Source organism: Brettanomyces bruxellensis, chromosome 8 (genome assembly GCF_011074885.1).
Source record: "Brettanomyces bruxellensis chromosome 8, complete sequence".
Lineage (NCBI taxonomy): Eukaryota > Fungi > Ascomycota > Pichiomycetes > Pichiales > Pichiaceae > Brettanomyces > Brettanomyces bruxellensis.
The window spans coordinates 2,900,959-2,921,534 of NC_054689.1; the positions used below are offsets into that span (position 1 = coordinate 2,900,959).

The window sequence follows — 20,576 nt, forward strand, 5'->3', positions numbered from 1 at the left end:
CCATCCTTACTTAGTATTGCCTTTTTTCGCTTCCTCTTCGGTTCACCTTTTTTTCTACTATTGTCTCAGAGTTAAAGGTAATGCCAAAATTTTTTGGTGGTAATTTATTTTTGGGCGCTATTTTTTTTTACTTTTTTTTTACTCTTCTGGAGTGCTAGATCTTTATGTCAACACAGTTCTTCAAGAACATCTAAAGCTAGTAAGGTACTTTATTGCATTATTTGTGACCATTCGTATTGATACATTGCCTTTGAGATATATTTCATGGTAATTTTAAAATGCGACTTCACTTTTCCACCACACCATTCCAGTCTCTTTACGCGGCAATTCAAAATGAAAATTATGATGCCCAAATCACCTACATGAATTTATTGAAAGATGATCTTCTTAATGTCTTGGTTCATCCAGAAAAGAACCCCACTTCAAGAAAGAGCGTTGAGTCTGGAAAGGCTGTTTTCACTGATGGGTCACAATTTGAGTTAAACGATCAGTTCAAAGCTACTGCACTTAAGTTATCGGATAGGCTTAATTTAGACGAGCTTATTGCTGCAGAAACCTTGTTTTATGCCTCTAAAGATGAGTCTGGAAGGCTCGGGATGCAGTTTCTTGATCTAGGACTTGCAGCCTATCATACACGTCGTCTTTATATTTTGCAAATAGTTTCCTATTACGTTTGTCGTGGTATAATAGTGTGCGATAACGGAGAATTAGAGTGCACTATCAGTAAAAGCTTGGATGATGCCAGCTCACATTTTCGAAAAATAATATCTGTTCAATCTCCGAAATTACTGGATTCATTCATACAAATAGAAAACGAGCTTAGAGCTACTTCACAGTTTGTTGAACGGTCAAAACTTCTTGGGACATATTATCTTGGTGGACCAATTGCTCATGGAGTCGAATACTGTCGTGGATCACTTTATCGACAATATCAACTTCTTGGAGAAATATATTGGGGTATTACTGGGATTCAAGACTGCAAGTCAGATAATGGCCACGATGGCCAAAGTTTCAATTCTTCGAGTTTTGTTTGCTTCTCCAAATTTTTCAACCATTTGCTGTCAATGAAAATCGAGGATATATTTTCGTTATGTATTTTGCCAGGAGTACTGAGACACATAACTTGTTTGGAAAATTGGCAGGATGCGGACATAGCAACGTTTCATGCAATTGTTATAAAAGATACCTTAGACACTACGAAATTGGCTTCCTCACCTTTAAAAGCTTTTATTTTTACACACTTCTTGTCTCATTTCATACCCTGGTGCAAAAAATCTTCTTCTAGAAGTAAAAAATATCCATTTGAAAAATCTGTTGCCATACCATTACGCAATTGCATTTCAATTGGGGGTGCACTGGAGTATATTATGAACGTTTGCGCTGAGACTAGGGTTCGTGACCCTTCTTTCAGACTTTTTTATGATTTTAGAGCTCTTTTACAACGTCATGTGCCTCGATTAGTGCCTCTTCTTTTGGAAGATGAGCAGGACCCCAGTTCATCAACTGGGAATGGAAAGGGTAATTCAAGTAATTCCGTATTATCAAATTTTGCTAACACAACTGCGACAGGCAATATGAATATTACTACTGAGCCATTCAATACTCAAGGACATTCCATTAGAGAAAAGGAGTTATTTTTTTTGTACCGCAAAAATCATCTTTCATTGCGGACATCCGAATTCCTTGCCCCAGTTTTCGCTGAATTTGCCTTGTCATTCATCGAAAATTCTGCCTTCATCCTGACAGAAATGCGAGACATGGAGGAGGATCTTTTACTATCATCCGACCATCCGGATTTGGACTCGATGGCCGACAGTGCTGATTTAGAAAGATTCTATATGACAGTGTATTATATCTTCAATGGTCGACCAGAATTGGGCTCTGTCTTTTGGCAGCACGCCAGCGATGGTAATATTAGTTCAGCATATGGCTTTCTTCAGTGGGGATCCCATTGTAATAGTCCACTGATTGTCTCGGTATTCTGCGTTTTGTTATCGGCTCTTTCATGTGGTCCTCAGAATGCAGTTCAGGCGTTCAACTTTCTCCAAATTACAAATGACGTTTCGGGTATCGACGATGCCAACGCCAAAGCGAGCCCAATCGGGGGTGAGCGTGGATGCTTTTCGATTCTTGGTAAACTAAGTTGTGTTAGTTGGGCCACCATATATACTTCAATTGCTCAATACAACAAAGAACTTACAGGAAAAATTATGGATTCAGATAATACAGGAATAAACAACAATTCAAACACATCACCTAATATATTTTCCACATTATCTTCATCGTCAGTAACAGCTTCAAACGGAGTTACGAAAAATAGTACAAAAGCGTCCGTGCTATCTATTCCGGAGGGATCAATGGTTTTGAGACGTCGATTGGGTGAGGATTCTATCTTTTTCCTTGCAGGATTGTTTCAACTCCTTGAGAGTGTTGCAAAGAACAGCTCTCAGGCACGTTCCGGTCTTCTTTCTAGTGATGATTATCAGCTCTTAAAATTACTATCAAGATTTCTTTTTGCTTCAACACCCTTATGTGGGGCAGCCCTGTCTGTGATGGCTTCATTGGTTGGGCCATTATATACAGAAAGGCAGATGTTTTGGAAAATTCTTGATGAGTGGCTTTTTACTTATCAATTTTCCAATTCTCATGTGAGCAAAAGAGCTCAGGATGTTATCTTAGAGAAGCTAAGTAGTTATGAGGACATTCTTGGATTCGTTCGTCTTTTAAGAGCACTTTTGAAACCCAAACATGGTTCCTCATTTAAGGGTTTAGAACTACAATTTCCATCTGATCTTGGTTATCGTGTTCACAGGCCTGGTGTATCTTGCTATTTGGAGGTCACGGTCAATATTTTAAAGCAAACGGAAAAATCAACCCTTGGAATTAACAAAAAAGTTGTTGTTGAACTTATTATTTTAGACTTATGGGTTGAATGCATCAGTCAAATCAGTCCTGATTTATCTAAGAGCTCAAATGCTGCTGGAATAACTGATATGGATAATTTGGTTGTTGGAAAAAGTATTGTTAACTATCTTCAAGAGCATCCAGGCTCTTTAATGCTATGTCTTGCATGTGATTCATCACTTTATGATGTGTTGTTCTCAATTTCACATGCAGGAATTGATGTTATCAATTTTCTACCTGATACAAGCCCTACAGTTTTGCTTACGAATCAGTGTATCAATTTAATGAGCATCCTCTTAGATAGGCAAACTTTCCTTGTGGACGAATTGTTACCGGTATTAAGATTATCAGGAAATAAGTATTTCGATGAGAGCCTTATATCGAGAGTTTCTTCATCTGATGGTCTTGCATCTTTGCACCAAGCTCTCATGTTAGATATTACCCTTGTGACGGACGTTTCTTTGTATATATCTTCCGGAAAGTCGGATTTAGCGCGAAATTGTTTGCAGCTTATTGCTCGTCTTTCAATTGATTCGGTTTTTGTCAACGAGACAAGTACAAGCCTCTTATGTTCCAACAGGTTGTTAACATTGTATGAGACGATTGATGATTCAAGAAGAATACGGTTAGGTTTTATACAGCAATTTGAATCTCATGGAAGTATTAACTCACGGGTGGATGCTGATTTGAAGCTTGAAATACTTGAATATTTGGTCTGTGATTTGATTAATCGGGGAGCCAATAAACCTTGTGTTTCGCACTTTCTTCTCGGATTTGATACTTCGAGGATGGTTCTTGGTTCTGTGTCTGATACAAATTTGGGAGATTCACAAGATACGGGTAGCATATTGTCACCACGTTCACTTTTGAAATCGATTGTACTTGCTTTAATTGAAACAGCTAAGCTGCTGTATTCAAACGAGGGTTCTTCGTTTTACTTCATCTCTGTTCGTTTTTGCAGTTTAGCTTCACATTTACTTTTTTTGCTTTGTGATAATCCGCTTATCGGGCCTTGCGTGTTGGATTGGCTACGACAGGTTGGTGGAATTGATAATTCTTGTATTCTTTCTTTACTTACTTTTACAAGCAAGGTATACAAAGACCAACTTTGGGAGGGAAGATATTTCGATCCAAATTTTTCAAGTGAAAACGCATTTTTACAATCTGACAATGGTATTAGTCTGGCCACCCTTGCAGCATTTACCGAATACAGGTTTTATCTCATAAGATTACTTATTTTGGAGTTGCATTCGGTTTTTACAAGTGGCTCAGTTACCTGGCCGAAAAGGTATTTTGATGTTTTGATCAATCAGAGTTCTTCGATGGGCTCATCACGACTATTTGACATGTTGGATATACTTCAGTTTGAAGCACAAAATTCCGTGAAAACTCCTGATCCCTTGTTCGCAAAATTTGATTTTGCGTATATTTTGAATAGGATTCGCTGTGAGCATTATATTTTTAATGTTCCTTTGGCTGGTCACTATGATTTGTCTATTGTGGATAATCTTGTTGACCTTTACTGCAAGGAGGCACATTCCATTGGAATCGTCCAGCAAGACGAGATGAAAGACGGTCTTGCTTTATTGTCGAATGAAAAAGATGTTTTGAAGTCTATTCTTTTGGCCACAGCAGCCTTTGATGATTACAAAGCACTTTCGGTGCGGCATATCCATTACTGGGCAATTTTGGCTCAGCTTGTTACAGAAAATGGTGAAACATTGCATGTCCCTCTTGTTTCGCGGCTTTTACAACTTTCAATTCCTTTAATTGATGATTACTTTAGTCGTGATCCTTCCTATAGTGAGGATCTTCTTTCAATGTGCTTATCGTTGTTGCATCACTTAGATCGTGTTAGCATTTCTAATGAGTTGATTTCAGCTTTAATTCCACTCGGATCCACGGCTATCACCGGTATTCGTCTTCCTGGACTTTCGGTGAGCTCTAAAGTTACATCTTATACGATTCTTACGTGGGTACTACATCAAATGTTAATTAAGGAATCAAGAAAAGAATTAGGGCTGCTTCTGGTTGAAGTCAAGGCTTTGGGTTCAAGATTAATGAACTATATATTCAACGATGCTCTTTTGGCGGATTCGAGTGCCTGCATTTCAGCTATTGTTCTTCTAGACACATTAACACAAGCAACTTCTTATCTTCAAAGTGATTCCAAAGATTCGAATTTTGTTATTGATAGCCTCTGTACTTCTCCGACATTTTTGCCCACTCTTTTGAAAAAGCTTGAAGTGTCACCATTTAGGGAGTCAACGGATTCTACCGAAAAGGTTGCACTCCTTCTCTTAATTCGTGTTGCCCAAACTCGGCGTGGAGCTCAGCAGCTAGTTCATCTCCAGCTTTTTTCAACATTAAACTCATCACCTCTTTTAAATATAGATCCAGATACTGTTCTTGATCCGTCCACATGCGATTCAGCTCTTTGTTTTTTGGTGCCTATATTTCGCTTAATTGATACAACCATAATAACTTTAGGCCCTCAAAATGACATTGCTCTGAAAAATGCTTCCAACTTGTTGTGCAGTCATACAGATTTAATTCGTCCTATTTTGAAGAGTCAAGTTGTTTGTCACAGTTCTTCAAGTATTGCTGTTACTAAGGAATTAGCATCTTTAATAGTTCTCCTTCATTCACTAGTTATATAATTATATGTATAGTTGATAATTAATGCTAAGTTTAAACGTGTTTGGTAATTTGTATGTTGTATTTATTAAGCGTAGTCTGCTCGCCCCTGCATCTGCCGGAGCTCGCGCTTTCCCATCCCAAATAATGTAGTGCGTTTTTTTTTTTAATTTATCTTCGAACTATCTCCGGTCAGTTCATATATACTCATACGTGTTTGCCGATTTAATTATCATCGCATTAATCGCACGCATTGACATTATCTTTATTAAATTTTTAAAGTATACAGCATCTATGTATCATTCGAAATATTGGGTGCCTGTTTCTTTATCGACTGGTCACAGACCTATTTTTGAGAATCTGGAACACGATATTGTCGTTCAAGATGGAGTTGGACTCTATCAGGGTAGTGCCAAGTTGTTACAGTACCAAGATGGACGTGTATATCTTACTAATAAGCGTATTATTTACGTTCCGGAAGCAATGGTGTCAAATTCACATAAAATAGTAGCAATTGCACTAAGGCTTTCAGTAATACTGCGGTGTATCTTCCATCCTGGATTTCTCACTTCCAGTCCCAAGGTCGAGATTGTTTTGCGTTCAAGTGGCGTCATACATCCTTCAAATAAGTTTAGCGATCAATCAAAGATTTCTGATTCCAATGAAACGAAAAGTTTCACTGATAGCGCATTTAGCCATTTGAATCCTAATTTAGATTCAGAACTCGTGTGGATATGTCCGATTTGTTTTCTATCGAATACACTAAAACTTGATGGTGGTTCCATTTTTAATATTAAGCATCAAATAGGTGTACCGCCAAAATGTGGTGCTTGTGGTGTTACCACTACGTGGAATAATTTACAAAAAAGTACGATGCTCGCTGGTATTAAAAAGAGTCAAGCACATTCCAAATATACTTATGATTTACCTGAAGTTGATATTGTTAGTTTTAATAACTACCAGTGTCCACGTTGCACGTTTGTAAATCATCCATCAATGGTATGTTGCGAGATGTGTGGGACTGCTTTACCATCTAAAAAAAAGCACACTCAAATATTGGGTCATTCCATGGAAAGTCATTTGAATCAATCTTCAAATGGGAAATATGGTGCCGACTTTCGTTTGGAAGCAGATAACTTGGTTGATGATAACGTAATAAAGCTAAGTTTTCGGTTGGGTGGCGAACATAATTTCTATAACAAGCTGTATCAGGCAATAAAAGATCTTGATTGGGAAAGTATTCAAAGGAAAAATGGCGTTAATAGGGGAGTGGTGACATCATCCGTAAATAATGGAATTAACTTTTCTAAAGCTTTAGAAAATGTTGGTCCCAGCACAGGTATTCATGGCTTACAGTCATCATTTATAAAAAAGAATTATGAGACATCACTAATTCTCAATGACTCGTTGCAGGATCTTAATAATCTTTTTGAAAAGGGGGTGCAACTCATTAAGCTTGGGCAACGGTACCAGAAAGTTCTTCTTGGTGCCGAGGAAAAGTCAATCCAATCTATCAACAGTGATCTGGAAATACTTCAGACTTCTCATAGCACGGCAAAAACCTTAACATCCATGCTTTTAAGAAAAAATAAATTCATGAGAGCGAAAGGTCAATACACGGGGATTTCAAGTTTGCAAAGTTTAAAAAGAGCGGTGGACGTCAAAAAAGGCACAAGTACCTATAAGGTTGTATATAACCTTTATCTGAAGGAGCTTTCAAGGCATATATGTGAATTTTTGATTGAAGAAGACATTCTAGAAAAGCGAAATGGTCTTATTACGTTATATGAACTCTACGCATTGTACAATGAAGCTTGTGGTTTTGATATTGCCACTCCTAAAGAAGTTCTGAAGGCGATTTTGTTGTTCTCAAAATTCAATTTCAATTATGTCATAACAGAAATACCGCTTACGAAAAAGGAAGAAAGTACTGCTTCTATGAACATTGAATGTACTCAAAAGGTGTATATAATTTCATATAAGAAGCTTGATTCATCGTCGGTGATCGGGAAAATTTTACAGATATTGTCCGATCATCCGGGACTATCTATTCTACAAATTCAGCAAGAGAGATGTCTTCAGATTAGTTTTATTATTATTGAGAGCTTACTTAATGAGATGTTAAATGATGGGATATTAGTGATAGATAAAACATTACAAGGTGAATTTTTCTATCCAAATAAAATTTTAAGCCATGATGATTCTGATAGTGCCATTGCAAATCGGAACTTCAAATTGAAAATAGGCAATAAGAAGCAAAAGAATGAAGGCACACCATCACCTATATTCAAAGCTGCATCTGATGACAAAAGTGATGGAAATCACAGAGATGATATTTTAAAAGAATTGGCTGGATTGAAGTTCTGAAATTCGTTATACCGGTAGATTAATTGGATTGATCCGCCAATTAGTAGTTAATTGCAAATTCATCAGAGTAGCAAATTATGTCCGTTAATTGAATGATCGGGGTGAAATTAAAGTAAGCAGCATAGTCCAATTCAAACGTACGGGATGCAACCGTAGCACGACTTGATTTTATTAATTTCATAAACTTTATGTTTTATTAATTAAAAAATTGATTTCGTAATGTCACCATTCATAGCTGTTCCACAGAGGGTGAGGAAGATGAAAGTGGCGTCTGCTTTGGATCATCTAGAGGCTTTTGAATCAAAGGTGATACTGAAGTATTTTTGAGCGATGGTGAAACAGTCGATGAAAGTGCGTGCCTCGCATTTGTATAAACGTTCTTGGCAGAGCGCTTAGGATCCAAATATACTGAACCTCGTAACTCCCCCTCTTCATTCTCGGTGTATATATTTTGTTCATGATGAGTTTGTTCGTTTAAATTATTTTCATTGTCCACCAGAAAGCTTGGATGCAACTTTTTCAGAGGTTCCAGCTTTCCCTCAAACACGCTTTCGGCAGAAAAGGTTGTCTCCATGGATGTTCTATTGTTATTGTTACGAACTTCATTTTGAATAACTCCGTTACCTTCAATCGTGTTTCTAGTCGCTTGATATATCTTTGGCCGTATTCTTGGCAGTCTTCTAATTTGATCCAACACAAATGTCTTCTCAGCCACAAATGTATCATCATATTTTGAATTATCAGTATGAAAGTCCCCAAGAAATGACAAAAGGCGATCCCTGTTTTTGATAAGTATATCCCGTGTAGCCCTGTTCTTACGGGGATTGGCCACAAATACTTTGAAAACATCGAATGCCTCCAGTTGGATATTACGAGATTTATCGCCAAGTAATATCATTATCAGCTTCAAATTATGCGGTGAATTTACGTATGTCGTCATCAGATTATAATTGGTCTTTGTGAGTATAAGTTGACTTAAAAGTTTAATGGATTCTCTTTTGGTAACATAATTTGGATAAACTATAAGTTTATTAATCTCATTGATGAAGCGTTCCATGTTCACTTGTATAAAATCAGAAGCTGGCTTTCTGTGTGTTGTTAATATCATGGAAAGTGTCGAGAAGGCCTCCGTAGATTTTTCAAAAGAATCGGATCTACAGTATCCAAAATATTTCCATATTTGTGGGCTGCTCAGACACAGACAACTAATTTGTTCATATCTTAAAGCTTCTCGAAGCATACTCCCCATATTCAAGCTGACCTCAGAAATATTGGGACCTTCCAATAGGAGTCCAATAATTTGCGGCCGACTAGTAAGGTAGTCAATGGTTGGACTGTGCTCACCTATTCTTCTTCTAAGCAAACTGCTAAACAATGCAATCACATTCTTCCTAGCATCAAATTCAATATTCGATAGCTTGCTTAAAAGAAGATATAATACGTCCGTAGAGTATACTTCCTGCGCAAGTTCTGAAATCTGATCTATAGTCGAATGCGATGAACTTGATACGATGATCTCTGGCCCTTTGATTTCCTTTAAATCAGGTGAAGATTCGATGATATTTCTAATATTATCCAAATACCGACTTACTTCCTCTCTCGCTTTTCTGCGGTCACCTGGTGAATCTAACTTCCCCAATTGCTCGCCTAATGCATGAACAAGTTCAGCAGGTGTTTTGGGGTTTCGCTTAAAAAGAAACGCCATGATTCAGTTTAAAATAAAATCTTATTCTATACTACTTCAACTGTATCACAAAGCTCTATCCCCCAGAAAAATTGACAATATCCGAATAATTGCAATTCAGTTTCTTCTCTCTTACTTTTGTCGATGCAATCTCATGCTTTTGTCTATCACAACATCACAAAAAATAAAAAAGATAATGCAATCCGGTAATTAAAAAAAATAACTTCCGAAACCGAGAATCGAACTCGGATCTGGACGGTGAGAGCGACCTGTGATAGCCATTACACTATTTCGGATTTCATATCTCTTGTAAATGGTCGGACTGAATGTAACAAAATATTATTTTTTATAACCTGAAGTATAAGGATTCTTTAGATGATTCCCAAATCCGTCTAAAGATATATAATAGATTATTATGTCGGACATATGAGAATATTACCTAGTATTAGGTAATCTATTATTATATGTCATTAGATTTATTTGTTTTGAGATCTGAACTTATTCTAAAATAACGAAGATTTAGAATAATATCTAATAGAGACAATCCTGGATAAAATGCACTAACTGTGTATGTTAGGGAATCAGCAGAAAAATAATTATGCGCGATCATAATTCTGTTTCTGAGAATTAAATCTTTTTTTTTATTATGTATGATTACCTCACTTTATTTTCCTTTTTATTTTTACTTTACTTTACCTCTTTTTATATAACTTGTTTCTTCTACGAAGGGACGAGACCCGATAGCCTATTTTGCAATACAACTAGTTCGACTCCACTTTGATGGTAACAGAGTAAAGGAAGTAAATTCATTTTCTTCTATGGTGATACATACACAATTGTTAGAATGTTAAAGGCATTAACATTATCACACAGACCACTTGGTACATTTATATCCACCCACTTAGGTAACCGACCTTACAATTGTCTGAATCTCCCCGACTGCTAGGTTCTTATTAGTTCTATTAAAGAAGGAGTTTGATAGCTAAAGCCCGGGAGTAACTCATAAGGTCTCTCTTAACTCCGACATGGCGTCACAGACAGGATAACCAATTTGTGTGATTTTTGTGAAGAGGCAGATGTGTATGCCATCTTTTTTTCTTTTGAATTTAGTTGAGAATTCTACGAGAAGGAATTTTTTATTATGTCTACTGAATTTCTCTCAAGAAAAATTCTCGCTTGATGAAAATATTTTCAGGTTATGCCTCCTGGGAAAATTTTCTAAGATCCGTTATGAGTGTTAACAGATTGAGAAATTTGTGTAGATCGCTGATCATATCGATTACATAATCTCATTCATATTATCTTTATCAGCTGGTTTTTAACTGAGCTTCAGATACATTATTTCGATGCTTAAAGATGTTTAATGATTCGTTTACTTTTCAAGTGAAATCATATTTTGCTGCGCGTGAATTGTTGTTATCTCAATTTTGAGTCAAGGAAGCTGTTCCTACTCGATATTCTTAACGAGATGATCTCATATATATTAATCAGAAATTTGTCAGAAATGGAATTACTACCAAACTCTGCTATTGATGAATAGAGCTGCTTATGCAAATGGAATTTTGTTCATAGAATACTGCAAGCCCTACTTATTATTCTGGGAACTTACGATTGTGACAAACATTGAATTACATCAGGATGGTTTAGGAATGTTTTAGATGTTATCAGGCATGATGATTATTAGAAGCCTCTTTAGTGTTTATGTCAACATCATTGACAATGTCATTACATCTATAAAATGGTGTAGTTGCTATCACGGGGATACAGATATTTTGGCCCATCTTAGACCCGGTGTCGCTGAATCGATTAAAGGAAATTGTTCAGAATTTGATGAAATAAACGACTTAGTTGAATTTAAGAAATGGATCGAAAGAAAAGTCAAGTCTAAACGTAATGCTGCGATTGTTTCGAAGTCGCTTTCCAAGTCAATCTTTGTGACTTCCAACAAGCAAGGTTATTCCAGCATTTCGAAAAACAAGAAAAGACAAGAGCCGCCGAATAATAACCGTTCGCATGGATCTGATCATTAGAAGAAGGATCAATCTAACAAAGGCAAGAAGAATGAGAGGAAGGAGAATATGAATAATGTCAAATTGAGCGATGAATCTACTAATATCTCCGAGTTACAAGTCCTAGGCAGCGTGCCAATGGATAGTTTGAATACTCCGAGGCATTCGAGATTTTATCTTAATTGATAATGGCGCTGCCATTAGTCTCACAGGTCATAGGGAATGGCTACATGATTACATGCCTTTCCGCAAGGACGATAAAGTTTTCTCTGTTGGTTATGACGATAGTCAAAAGAAATTGGAAGGTTCCGGTAGGATAATCTTTAATTACATGGGAAATGTTCTTACACTCTACCTACACTATTATGAGGGTGCTCCTACTATCTTTTCAGAAGACGATATCAACCGTTGCCCTGAATGCCGAATTCAGACCTACTTTCACGATTTTGGTACCAAATCTCAGACTTATTCAAAGGTTCTCAATGTTGGAGATGAATGTATTCAGTTAGTTCAAGTTAACAAGCTATGGTATATACCAGGTGATTTTAATCAGTTTATGATTGGTGGAGGACAATTGCATATAAACAACTTACATCTTAAATTGGCTCATGCTAACCCTAGGCTAATCAAAAAGTCTATTAATCATGGGACGATTACTGCTTCGAAGAAGGAAATAAAGGAACTTGATGAATTGCTCAGCAAAGGTTGTGTTGATTGTATGGAAGCGAAGGCAAGACGAGCAAATGCTATAGAGGGTTCAAGAGACTATTACCTGCGTCCTATTCCTTTTGATGTTGTTTATTCCGATGTTTGCATTGTCAAGACGCACACGAGTGTTGGCGAAATGGGTTGCTTTGTTACTTTTAAGGACCAATATACTAAGTATACAACGGTTTTTATGATGAAACACAAGAGTGATGTTGCTCGTGCAGTTGATAAATACGTTCGATGGGTATCAAACCAATTTAGCAAGGAAGGATACAGAGTGCATAAAATCTTCTCAGATAAAGGTACTGAATACTTAAATGCTGAATTGAAAACCATATTAGAACGTGAAGGTATTGAACTTCATACTACCTCCGGTTATACATCTGCGTCTAATGGTGTTRCTGAACGCTTGAACTTAACGATTATGAATGATGCGCGTGCCATGTTGCATTCTGGTAAAGTTTCTCACAATTTTTGGAAGGAAGCTGTGCTATATTCAGTATTTGTCAGGAACAATCTCGTGAATGATAATATTGGAACCAGTCCGTCACTTAAACTCAAGTTTATGTCTCCCAAAACTAAGGATTTGCATATCTTTGGTGAACTTTGTGAGGTTACTTACCCTCCGAAATACACACCTAAGCTTGGGGAAAGGGCTGTTCAGGGCATATATCTTGGATGGAGCAATGAAACCTTTGGTTGCCAAGTCTTCATCCCGAATACGCCAGGAGACACACGTTACGGTACATTTACGGATACACGCCATGTTCAATTTATGAACCCGTCTGTACTTTATACAGACTATTTTCTTACACCTCAATCACGCGTGGATGATTCATTGCAGTCACTTTATGATCCAAGAATTGAGATTTTTGCCGATCTATCTGCTGATGATGCATCAAGTGATATTTCTTCTGAGGTGCCGAGTATTGTTGGATTATCTGAAGGTCAGAATGCGTCATTGTTGAAGTTGAAGATATGTGATCAGCTAAGTATGCTTGTAAAGGTATATAATAACAAGAACGAATATTGTTCTGAAATAAAAATACCTGATACAACAAAAGTATACTTAGTTGTAAACATAAGCTTGGAAGTAAAATTTACAGTAGAGCAGAACGATGAGACCGCGATAGTTTTGACGGCGAGGAAAAACTGAGCAGAAACTTGATTTTCTGAATTGGTCGATAGACGCGTCGATATTGGTCGAAGCGTTGGGGAAATCGATGAGAGAAAATCGTGCTGGCTTTATCCGGCATGGTTTGATCTTTGAAGAAAATCGAGCAAGCTAACTTATGAGAATTAGGTTGCTAGTTCGATTAAGGGAGCTTGTTACAGTGATCAATTTGGTTTGATCAGCCAGCGCAAGTTGGTTGATAAAATTGACAAATGAGTTTCTACGCATTTGGCTTTGGCCGGCATGGTCAAGTCAACGAACGGTGGATCTTGCATCTGACGGCTTTATTCGGCAATGTCAGGTTAACTATGGGTTCCCGGAGCTGAGGTCGAACTGAGCGCAGTGCTCGGGAAGTTCCGACGGGATCCTAAGACTCGGCTGGGAAACGGGAATAGTTACCCCACTTGGCGTAGGTATTACGGGATCAATTATTGACGAATAAAAGATCATTGATCATTGTTGCTGCAGCAAGTTTCAGAATGTGCAGAATCACCTGATTCGGAGGCATTGTTCGTCTGGGAAAACAAAGGAAAATGGTGGCTGCATTTTCTGGTCTGGGAATCGTTGTGCAGGAAATTTACTGTAGTCAGGACAGATATATATAGTAGTGTCTCTGCCCTGAGTGTCTTATGACTGATACTTCGCTTTGAAATATGGATGGACAACGAATTAACGAGTTTCTAACGAGTTAACGAATTAACAAGAAAATTAACTGTTTCTACAAGAATTGTTGATTTTTGTTAGTGATCTTACAAGACTATATTTGATACAAAGCACTTAAGTATTGACAAGCTTAAGTTATCTGAGGACACGTTATATAATAGTATATAGCACAGGTAACACGACTCAATAAAGGAAAATTTGAGGAGGGCAAATTTATCAGATTTCCAATCTTTCCACTTGTCGATAAATTTTTTGTTGAACTGATTTTTTGAGAAAAAAAAAAAAAAAAAAAAAAATTTATCCTTATTTTTTTTTTACTACCTTACACCTAAAATTGTTATCTATTTTATCAAATTATGTCTTCGTCTACTAGAAATGAAACTAGCGCCAGAACTGCTGGCTCTGATGTTGAAGTTGTTGGTGAAATTGAAAAGGAACCTAGAGATTATGCCAAAATCTTAAGGAGGATCAATGCTTCTCTTACTGGAAAGGGTATAAAGAACTTATTTGTTACTGGAGCTCACAACGCAAAGAAGGTTAATTCCATCATGTTCTTAAGGTTTGTCAAGGACTGGATTATTGGGGTTTTACGCAAGGATTCTCATGACACCATTGACTTTGATGACGTCAAGATGATGTTGGACTTGGACGTGACCTTGGATAGAAGGACTGAAAGAGGCCTATTCTGGGATATCATTGACACTGCCTTGAGGGAACAGTTTTCTCCAGATTTGGTACCGCAATTGAATGAATCAGATGGATTGGATCTTCTTACTATGTTGAATCAATTGTACCAGTCGATTGTGGAGTCTCCCCTTGTGATTCAATACTGGGAAGAGGATTTAGCAAGGTGTAATTGTACACCTGGATCCTCTGTGACACTTGTGGAAACTTATCGGGAAGCTTGCGATGGTTATTTTTATAATTCAACTTTTAGTCTTTGCTGGATGATGTATAGAGGCCATAAAGAGTTGTTCCCAAAAGTGTTAAATGTTTATGAGTATGGTACTCAATGCAGGACTAAGCCTTGGTACGAAAACCTTGATTTGATGAAGTTAACTTGGGAGAAAGTTTTGCGGAGCAATGCATCTGTTGTTGAGTCAGTGAACAGTTTGAGTTTGAGATCCGACCGGAAGAGAGAGAGGCATGATGATCAGAGAAACAAGGCTGCTGGAGGTGATCATTCGAAGAAGAAGAGGAAGAAAAACCTTCAGAAGTTGAAATGTTTTGGGTGTGGACAGCGTGGTCATCTCAAGCATGATTGCCCTAACAAGCAGAAGGGTGGTCAGAAGAAGGGCAATGGTGGTAAAGATGAGGGAGACAGTCAGCATAATTACTGTTTCACTGTGGAAACTGTTGCTCATGTCGAAAATGTTGAGAGGAATGGTGACACTGAACATTTAAATGTGGAAGATGCTGATTTCATTTTGGATAGTGGTGCTACTTGTCATGTTGTGAAGGACGCCTCGTTATTGCGGAAGACTAGGAAGGCTAATGTCAAAATGAATTCTGTTTCGGGTGCCAAGAATATGGAAACTTGGATTGGCACTGTTGATTATGGATCGTTGACGCTTACTGATGTATATTTAGTCCCCGATAGTCAGCACAACATTATTTCGGAGATCGTGATGCTTGATCACGGGTATGACGTCAAGAAAACCAGGGATTTGGCAGTTGTTGTTAAGGATGGTCATGAGATTCTGACTGCGCATAGAGGTTCTTCGGGACTCTTCTTGGTTGATGAACCGGCGCATGCCACGGTGTTGGTTGTCGAAGCCTTGACGGATGAACTATTGCAGATGCATCGGAATTTTGGTCACGTGTCGGCAAATCAGATGTACACATTATGCCGGGAAAAACTGGGAAGAAAGGCGTCTAAGGATATGATTAGGAAAGCGTTGGCTGGCTGCGAGACTTGTTCTAAGGAAGTGAAGTTGGCACATGGTAAAAGTCACGTGAGTACTGCACGGAAGCCGGGCGAACTCATTTGTACGGATGTAATAGGCCCCGTTTTCGGTAAATACGGACTTTTGATGACGGATAAGTTTTCCTCTTTTATGATTGGTTATGTCCTCGACAGCCGTGCTGAGGTTTCTTCAAAGACAATCGATGGTCTTCGGACTTTTATTAATCTTTTGAAGTTAGAGAACCGGTCACCCGTCTATCTTAGGTCGGATAATGAGTTTAGGACGAGGGAACTTGAGAGTTTCTTACGTTCGCAGGGTATTATTGCTGAATTCTCGTCTCCACACAGTTCCTACCAAAATGGGAAGGCGGAAAAATCGAACCGTGAAATTGAGGAACGTATCAGGAAGCTGTTGCAGAGTTCTGGGGTGCCTAAGTCACTCTGGCCTTATGCTTTTTCCCACAGCATCTTTCTCAATAATATGGTACCGAGAAATCATAATACAAGAAACCCTGTCAGTCTTTTGAAGAATGCTTCTATTGAAATTCCCTCTAAATTGTTACCTTTTGGATCGGAGATTTATCTCTACAATTATGACCGAGTCCAGAAGTTGTTCAAGGAAAATCATAGGTGTGTTTTTCTAGGCTACGGCGGAAATGGAGTTGTTCCTACGGTTTCGCAAGTTGTTGCTTACCGTCTTGATACCAAGAAGGTCATTAGGTCATCGGCTTTCAAGGCTTCTGCTGAGAAATATCCATTTTTGCAGATGAAGTCTTCAGGGAACATTGGATCAGTGCCTACTGGAGTTGGTGTTGGTTTAATTTCTGGAAGTGGATCCTTGCCAGTTGTTTTTGGCTCAGGAAACGATGGTCCGGTATCGGAGAACAAGGAACTCAAGCGTGGTGTGGATAGTTCAGGTAATGGAGTTGCGAATACTAGCAATGGAGATGCCAATTCTTCGGTTTCTGACGTCTCTCCATCAGTGAAGGATGCTTTTGATGATGGGAGTCGCTCTTCTGTTGTTGATAGTCAAGGTGGATCACCTGAAGTTAATGCTGGTAAGAAGAATTCTGTTGTTGATAAACCTGTTGGTCCAAAGCCGCCTCACATGGCAACACCCGCTGACTTTCCCCCGGACACGATGCAAGATATTATTTTTCATCGGTCAGCTCAGATGTCTGCGTCAAAGAGGAAGATGATTCATGATTATGTGAAGAAGAAACGCAAGAGACTAGAGTTTAAGTATCTTCAAGATGACGGTCGATCTCGTGAGGTGAATATCGTTGTTGTGGAAGGTAAGTATGCGATTCCAAACACTTTTAAGCAGGCTATGAATACTCCAGAGCGTGATCAGTGGCGTGCTGCCATTGAAGCCGAATTAGCTTCGTTTAAGTCTAGGAGTGCGTACAATGAAGTACTTCGGATCAAGGTTCCGAGGTCAGCTAATGTGATTACTGGGCGTTGGGTTTTTCAGGTTAAGAAGGAGCCGGATGGTTCAGAGAGATTTAAGGCTAGATTAGTGGTGCACGGATACAGCCAAATTTCGGGCAAAGACTACATCGAAACCTATGCTCCTGTGATGAAGCTTGATAGCTTTAGAATGGCTCTTGCCCTTGCTGCTGAGCGAGGCTGGAAAATTCGTCAGTTAGATGCCAAGAATGCGTTCCTCTATGGCAAGTTAGACCACACGGTATACCTCTGTCCTCCCGATGGCGTGCCTGTTCGTGAAGGTTATGTTTGGGAGCTCAAACGTGGAGTCTACGGTTTAAAACAAGCGCCTAGGATCTGGTATGAAACCATTAGCGAGGTTTTGGAGAAGGGAGGCTTTAAGCATGCAGTTAAGGAGAGATGTTTATTTTACAAGAAAAACTGTATCATGGTCATCTATGTGGACGATATTATTATAATCGGTGCTAAAAAGTCAGACCTAGACCAGGCCACAAGTGTTTTATCACATTCTTTTCACATGAAGAATCTGAAAGAGCCAAAGATATTTTTGGGCATGACTCTAGAGTGCAAGAGTGGCCGCATTAAACTTTCGGCGAAGGACACTATAGAGAGGATTTTGGGAAATTTGGATATTGATCTACCCAGAAAACCTCTTGGAACACCCATTCCCCTCTCTTATGATTTGATAGGAGAGGATACTCCGTTGTTAGACAGTACCAGGCACAGTGAGTATCGATCTGTCGTGGGTATGTTGCTATACATCAGCAATACTGTTCGATTTGATATTGCTTACCATGTTTCTGTTCTTGCGAGCTATGTGAACGCTCCTAGGGAGATTCATTACAAAGCTGCTGAACGTGTGCTTGAGTATCTTGGTCAAACGAAATCTGCCGGAATTGTTTATCGTAAGCACGGGCGGATGTCATATGATCGTGAAGATTTTCAGTTTATAGATGCGACTGGCGATGCTACCATAAAAGTGTATCCACCAGAAACTGAATATGTGGTCACTGGATATACGGATGCTGATTGGGGAAAGGCTGGTGATGGAAAGTCACAGTCTGGAGGACTTATTGCACTAAGAGGCAACTTGATCTCTTGGTTATCACGGAAACAATCTGTGGTGGCGCAGTCGTCTGCAGAGAGTGAATTGATTTCAGCTAATGAGGTAGCCTGTCATCTTTGTTTTTTCTCGGAGTTGCTTAATGAAATGAAACGTCCGGTTGAGTATGCAAATTTGTGCGCTGACAATCGTTCTGCGTTGACTTTGAGTAATCATTCGGGAATGAATAACAAAACGCGCCACATCAAGTTGAGGTATTTTCATATTCAGGATTTGGTGGCTAAGAAGGAGCTAAGGCTATGGTACATCAGTGGTGAAGTTAATCCTGCGGACATTATGACTAAGAGATTGGCTCCAAAGAAGTTTCGTTCTATGACTGCAAAATTATTGGAACTTAACTGATCAAGAAGGAGTGTTGAAGTTGAAGATATGTGATCAGCTAAGTATGCTTGTAAAGGTATATAATAACAAGAACGAATATTGTTCTGAAATAAAAATACCTGATACAACAAAAGTATACTTAGTTGTAAACATAAGCTTGGAAGTAAAATTTACAGTAGAGCAGAACGATGAGACCGCGATAGTTTTGACGGCGAGGAAAAACTGAGCAGAAACTTGATTTTCTGAATTGGTCGATAGACGCGTCGATATTGGTCGAAGCGTTGGGGAAATCGATGAGAGAAAATCGTGCTGGCTTTATCCGGCATGGTTTGATCTTTGAAGAAAATCGAGCAAGCTAACTTATGAGAATTAGGTTGCTAGTTCGATTAAGGGAGCTTGTTACAGTGATCAATTTGGTTTGATCAGCCAGCGCAAGTTGGTTGATAAAATTGACAAATGAGTTTCTACGCATTTGGCTTTGGCCGGCATGGTCAAGTCAACGAACGGTGGATCTTGCATCTGACGGCTTTATTCGGCAATGTCAGGTTAACTATGGGTTCCCGGAGCTGAGGTCGAACTGAGCGCAGTGCTCGGGAAGTTCCGACGGGATCCTAAGACTCGGCTGGGAAACGGGAATAGTTACCCCACTTGGCGTAGGTATTACGGGATCAATTATTGACGAATAAAAGATCATTGATCATTGTTGCTGCAGCAAGTTTCAGAATGTGCAGAATCACCTGATTCGGAGGCATTGTTCGTCTGGGAAAACAAAGGAAAATGGTGGCTGCATTTTCTGGTCTGGGAATCGTTGTGCAGGAAATTTACTGTAGTCAGGACAGATATATATAGTAGTGTCTCTGCCCTGAGTGTCTTATGACTGATACTTCACTTTGAAATATGGATGGACAACGAATTAACGAGTTTCTAACGAGTTAACGAATTAACAAGAAAATTAACTGTTTCTACAAGAATTGTTGATTTTTGTTAGTGATCTTACAAGACTATATTTGATACAAAGCACTTAAGTATTGACAAGCTTAAGTTATCTGAGGACACGTTATATAATAGTATATAGCACAGGTAACACGACTCAATAAAGGAAAATTTGAGGAGGGCAAATTTATCAGTCATCTATTCCTGTTGACAGAAAGCTCTACGACGATGCTGCTATGGAGACCGAGCTATCTGAAGATGATGATCATTCGATTGTGACAGAGCCCACATTGCGTGCTGGCAGTCCAATTGTATCCAGTTCAGACGATGACTACGAAAGTGATTCTGACTGGGTGCCAGATTCAGATGATAATTCAGACATACTGTCTACTACTTCTTCTACGTCTGAGGACTACTCTGATGATATTGAGAGCGCTGCCGACTTACGTGAAGTCTCAAACTCAGAGGAACCTCAGACTATCCAAGCATCAGACGAGAAGCCTACAGCGGAAACTACTATGCTTTTCGACTTGGATGCAGGAGATCACTCAACTCCTCAACTGCATTACAGGAAGCCAAACTTTAAGAAGCCTGCCAAGGGTACTAAACCCAAGAAAGTTTCATCGAAGCCCGCTCCTAATGCGAAGCGTTCACCTATGGTTGGTCATGCTGGTAAGATTAAGGGAGCGAAGCATTCA

The 20,576-nt window shown here is 38.8% G+C and overlaps 3 protein-coding genes and 1 non-coding gene across 4 annotated transcripts; 2 read left to right on the forward strand and 2 right to left on the reverse strand.

Moving 5' to 3' along the window:
- Window positions 1-278: 278 nt before the first annotated feature.
- Window positions 279-7,908, forward strand: BRETT_001458 (uncharacterized protein; the record flags this gene model as incomplete). The annotated part of the gene is made up of 2 exons (XM_041280011.1): window positions 279-5,537; window positions 5,824-7,908. The coding sequence occupies 2 exons, from the start codon at window positions 279-281 to the stop codon at window positions 7,906-7,908; spliced, it is 7,344 nt and encodes a 2,447-aa protein (XP_041138225.1).
- A 229-nt stretch (window positions 7,909-8,137) lies between these two features.
- On the reverse strand, window positions 8,138-9,613 carry BRETT_001459 (uncharacterized protein; the record flags this gene model as incomplete). The annotated part of the gene is made up of 1 exon (XM_041280012.1): window positions 8,138-9,613. One exon carries the CDS (start codon window positions 9,611-9,613, stop codon window positions 8,138-8,140), a length of 1,476 nt encoding a protein of 491 aa, XP_041138226.1.
- Window positions 9,614-9,816: 203 nt separating this feature from the next.
- On the reverse strand, window positions 9,817-9,888 carry BRETT_001460. Its single transcript has one exon. It is a non-coding gene; the product is annotated as a tRNA-Glu (tRNA).
- Window positions 9,889-11,265: 1,377 nt separating this feature from the next.
- Window positions 11,266-11,622, forward strand: BRETT_001461 (uncharacterized protein; the record flags this gene model as incomplete). The annotated part of the gene is made up of 1 exon (XM_041280013.1): window positions 11,266-11,622. One exon carries the CDS (start codon window positions 11,266-11,268, stop codon window positions 11,620-11,622), a length of 357 nt encoding a protein of 118 aa, XP_041138227.1.
- Between the last annotated feature and the right edge of the window lie 8,954 nt (window positions 11,623-20,576).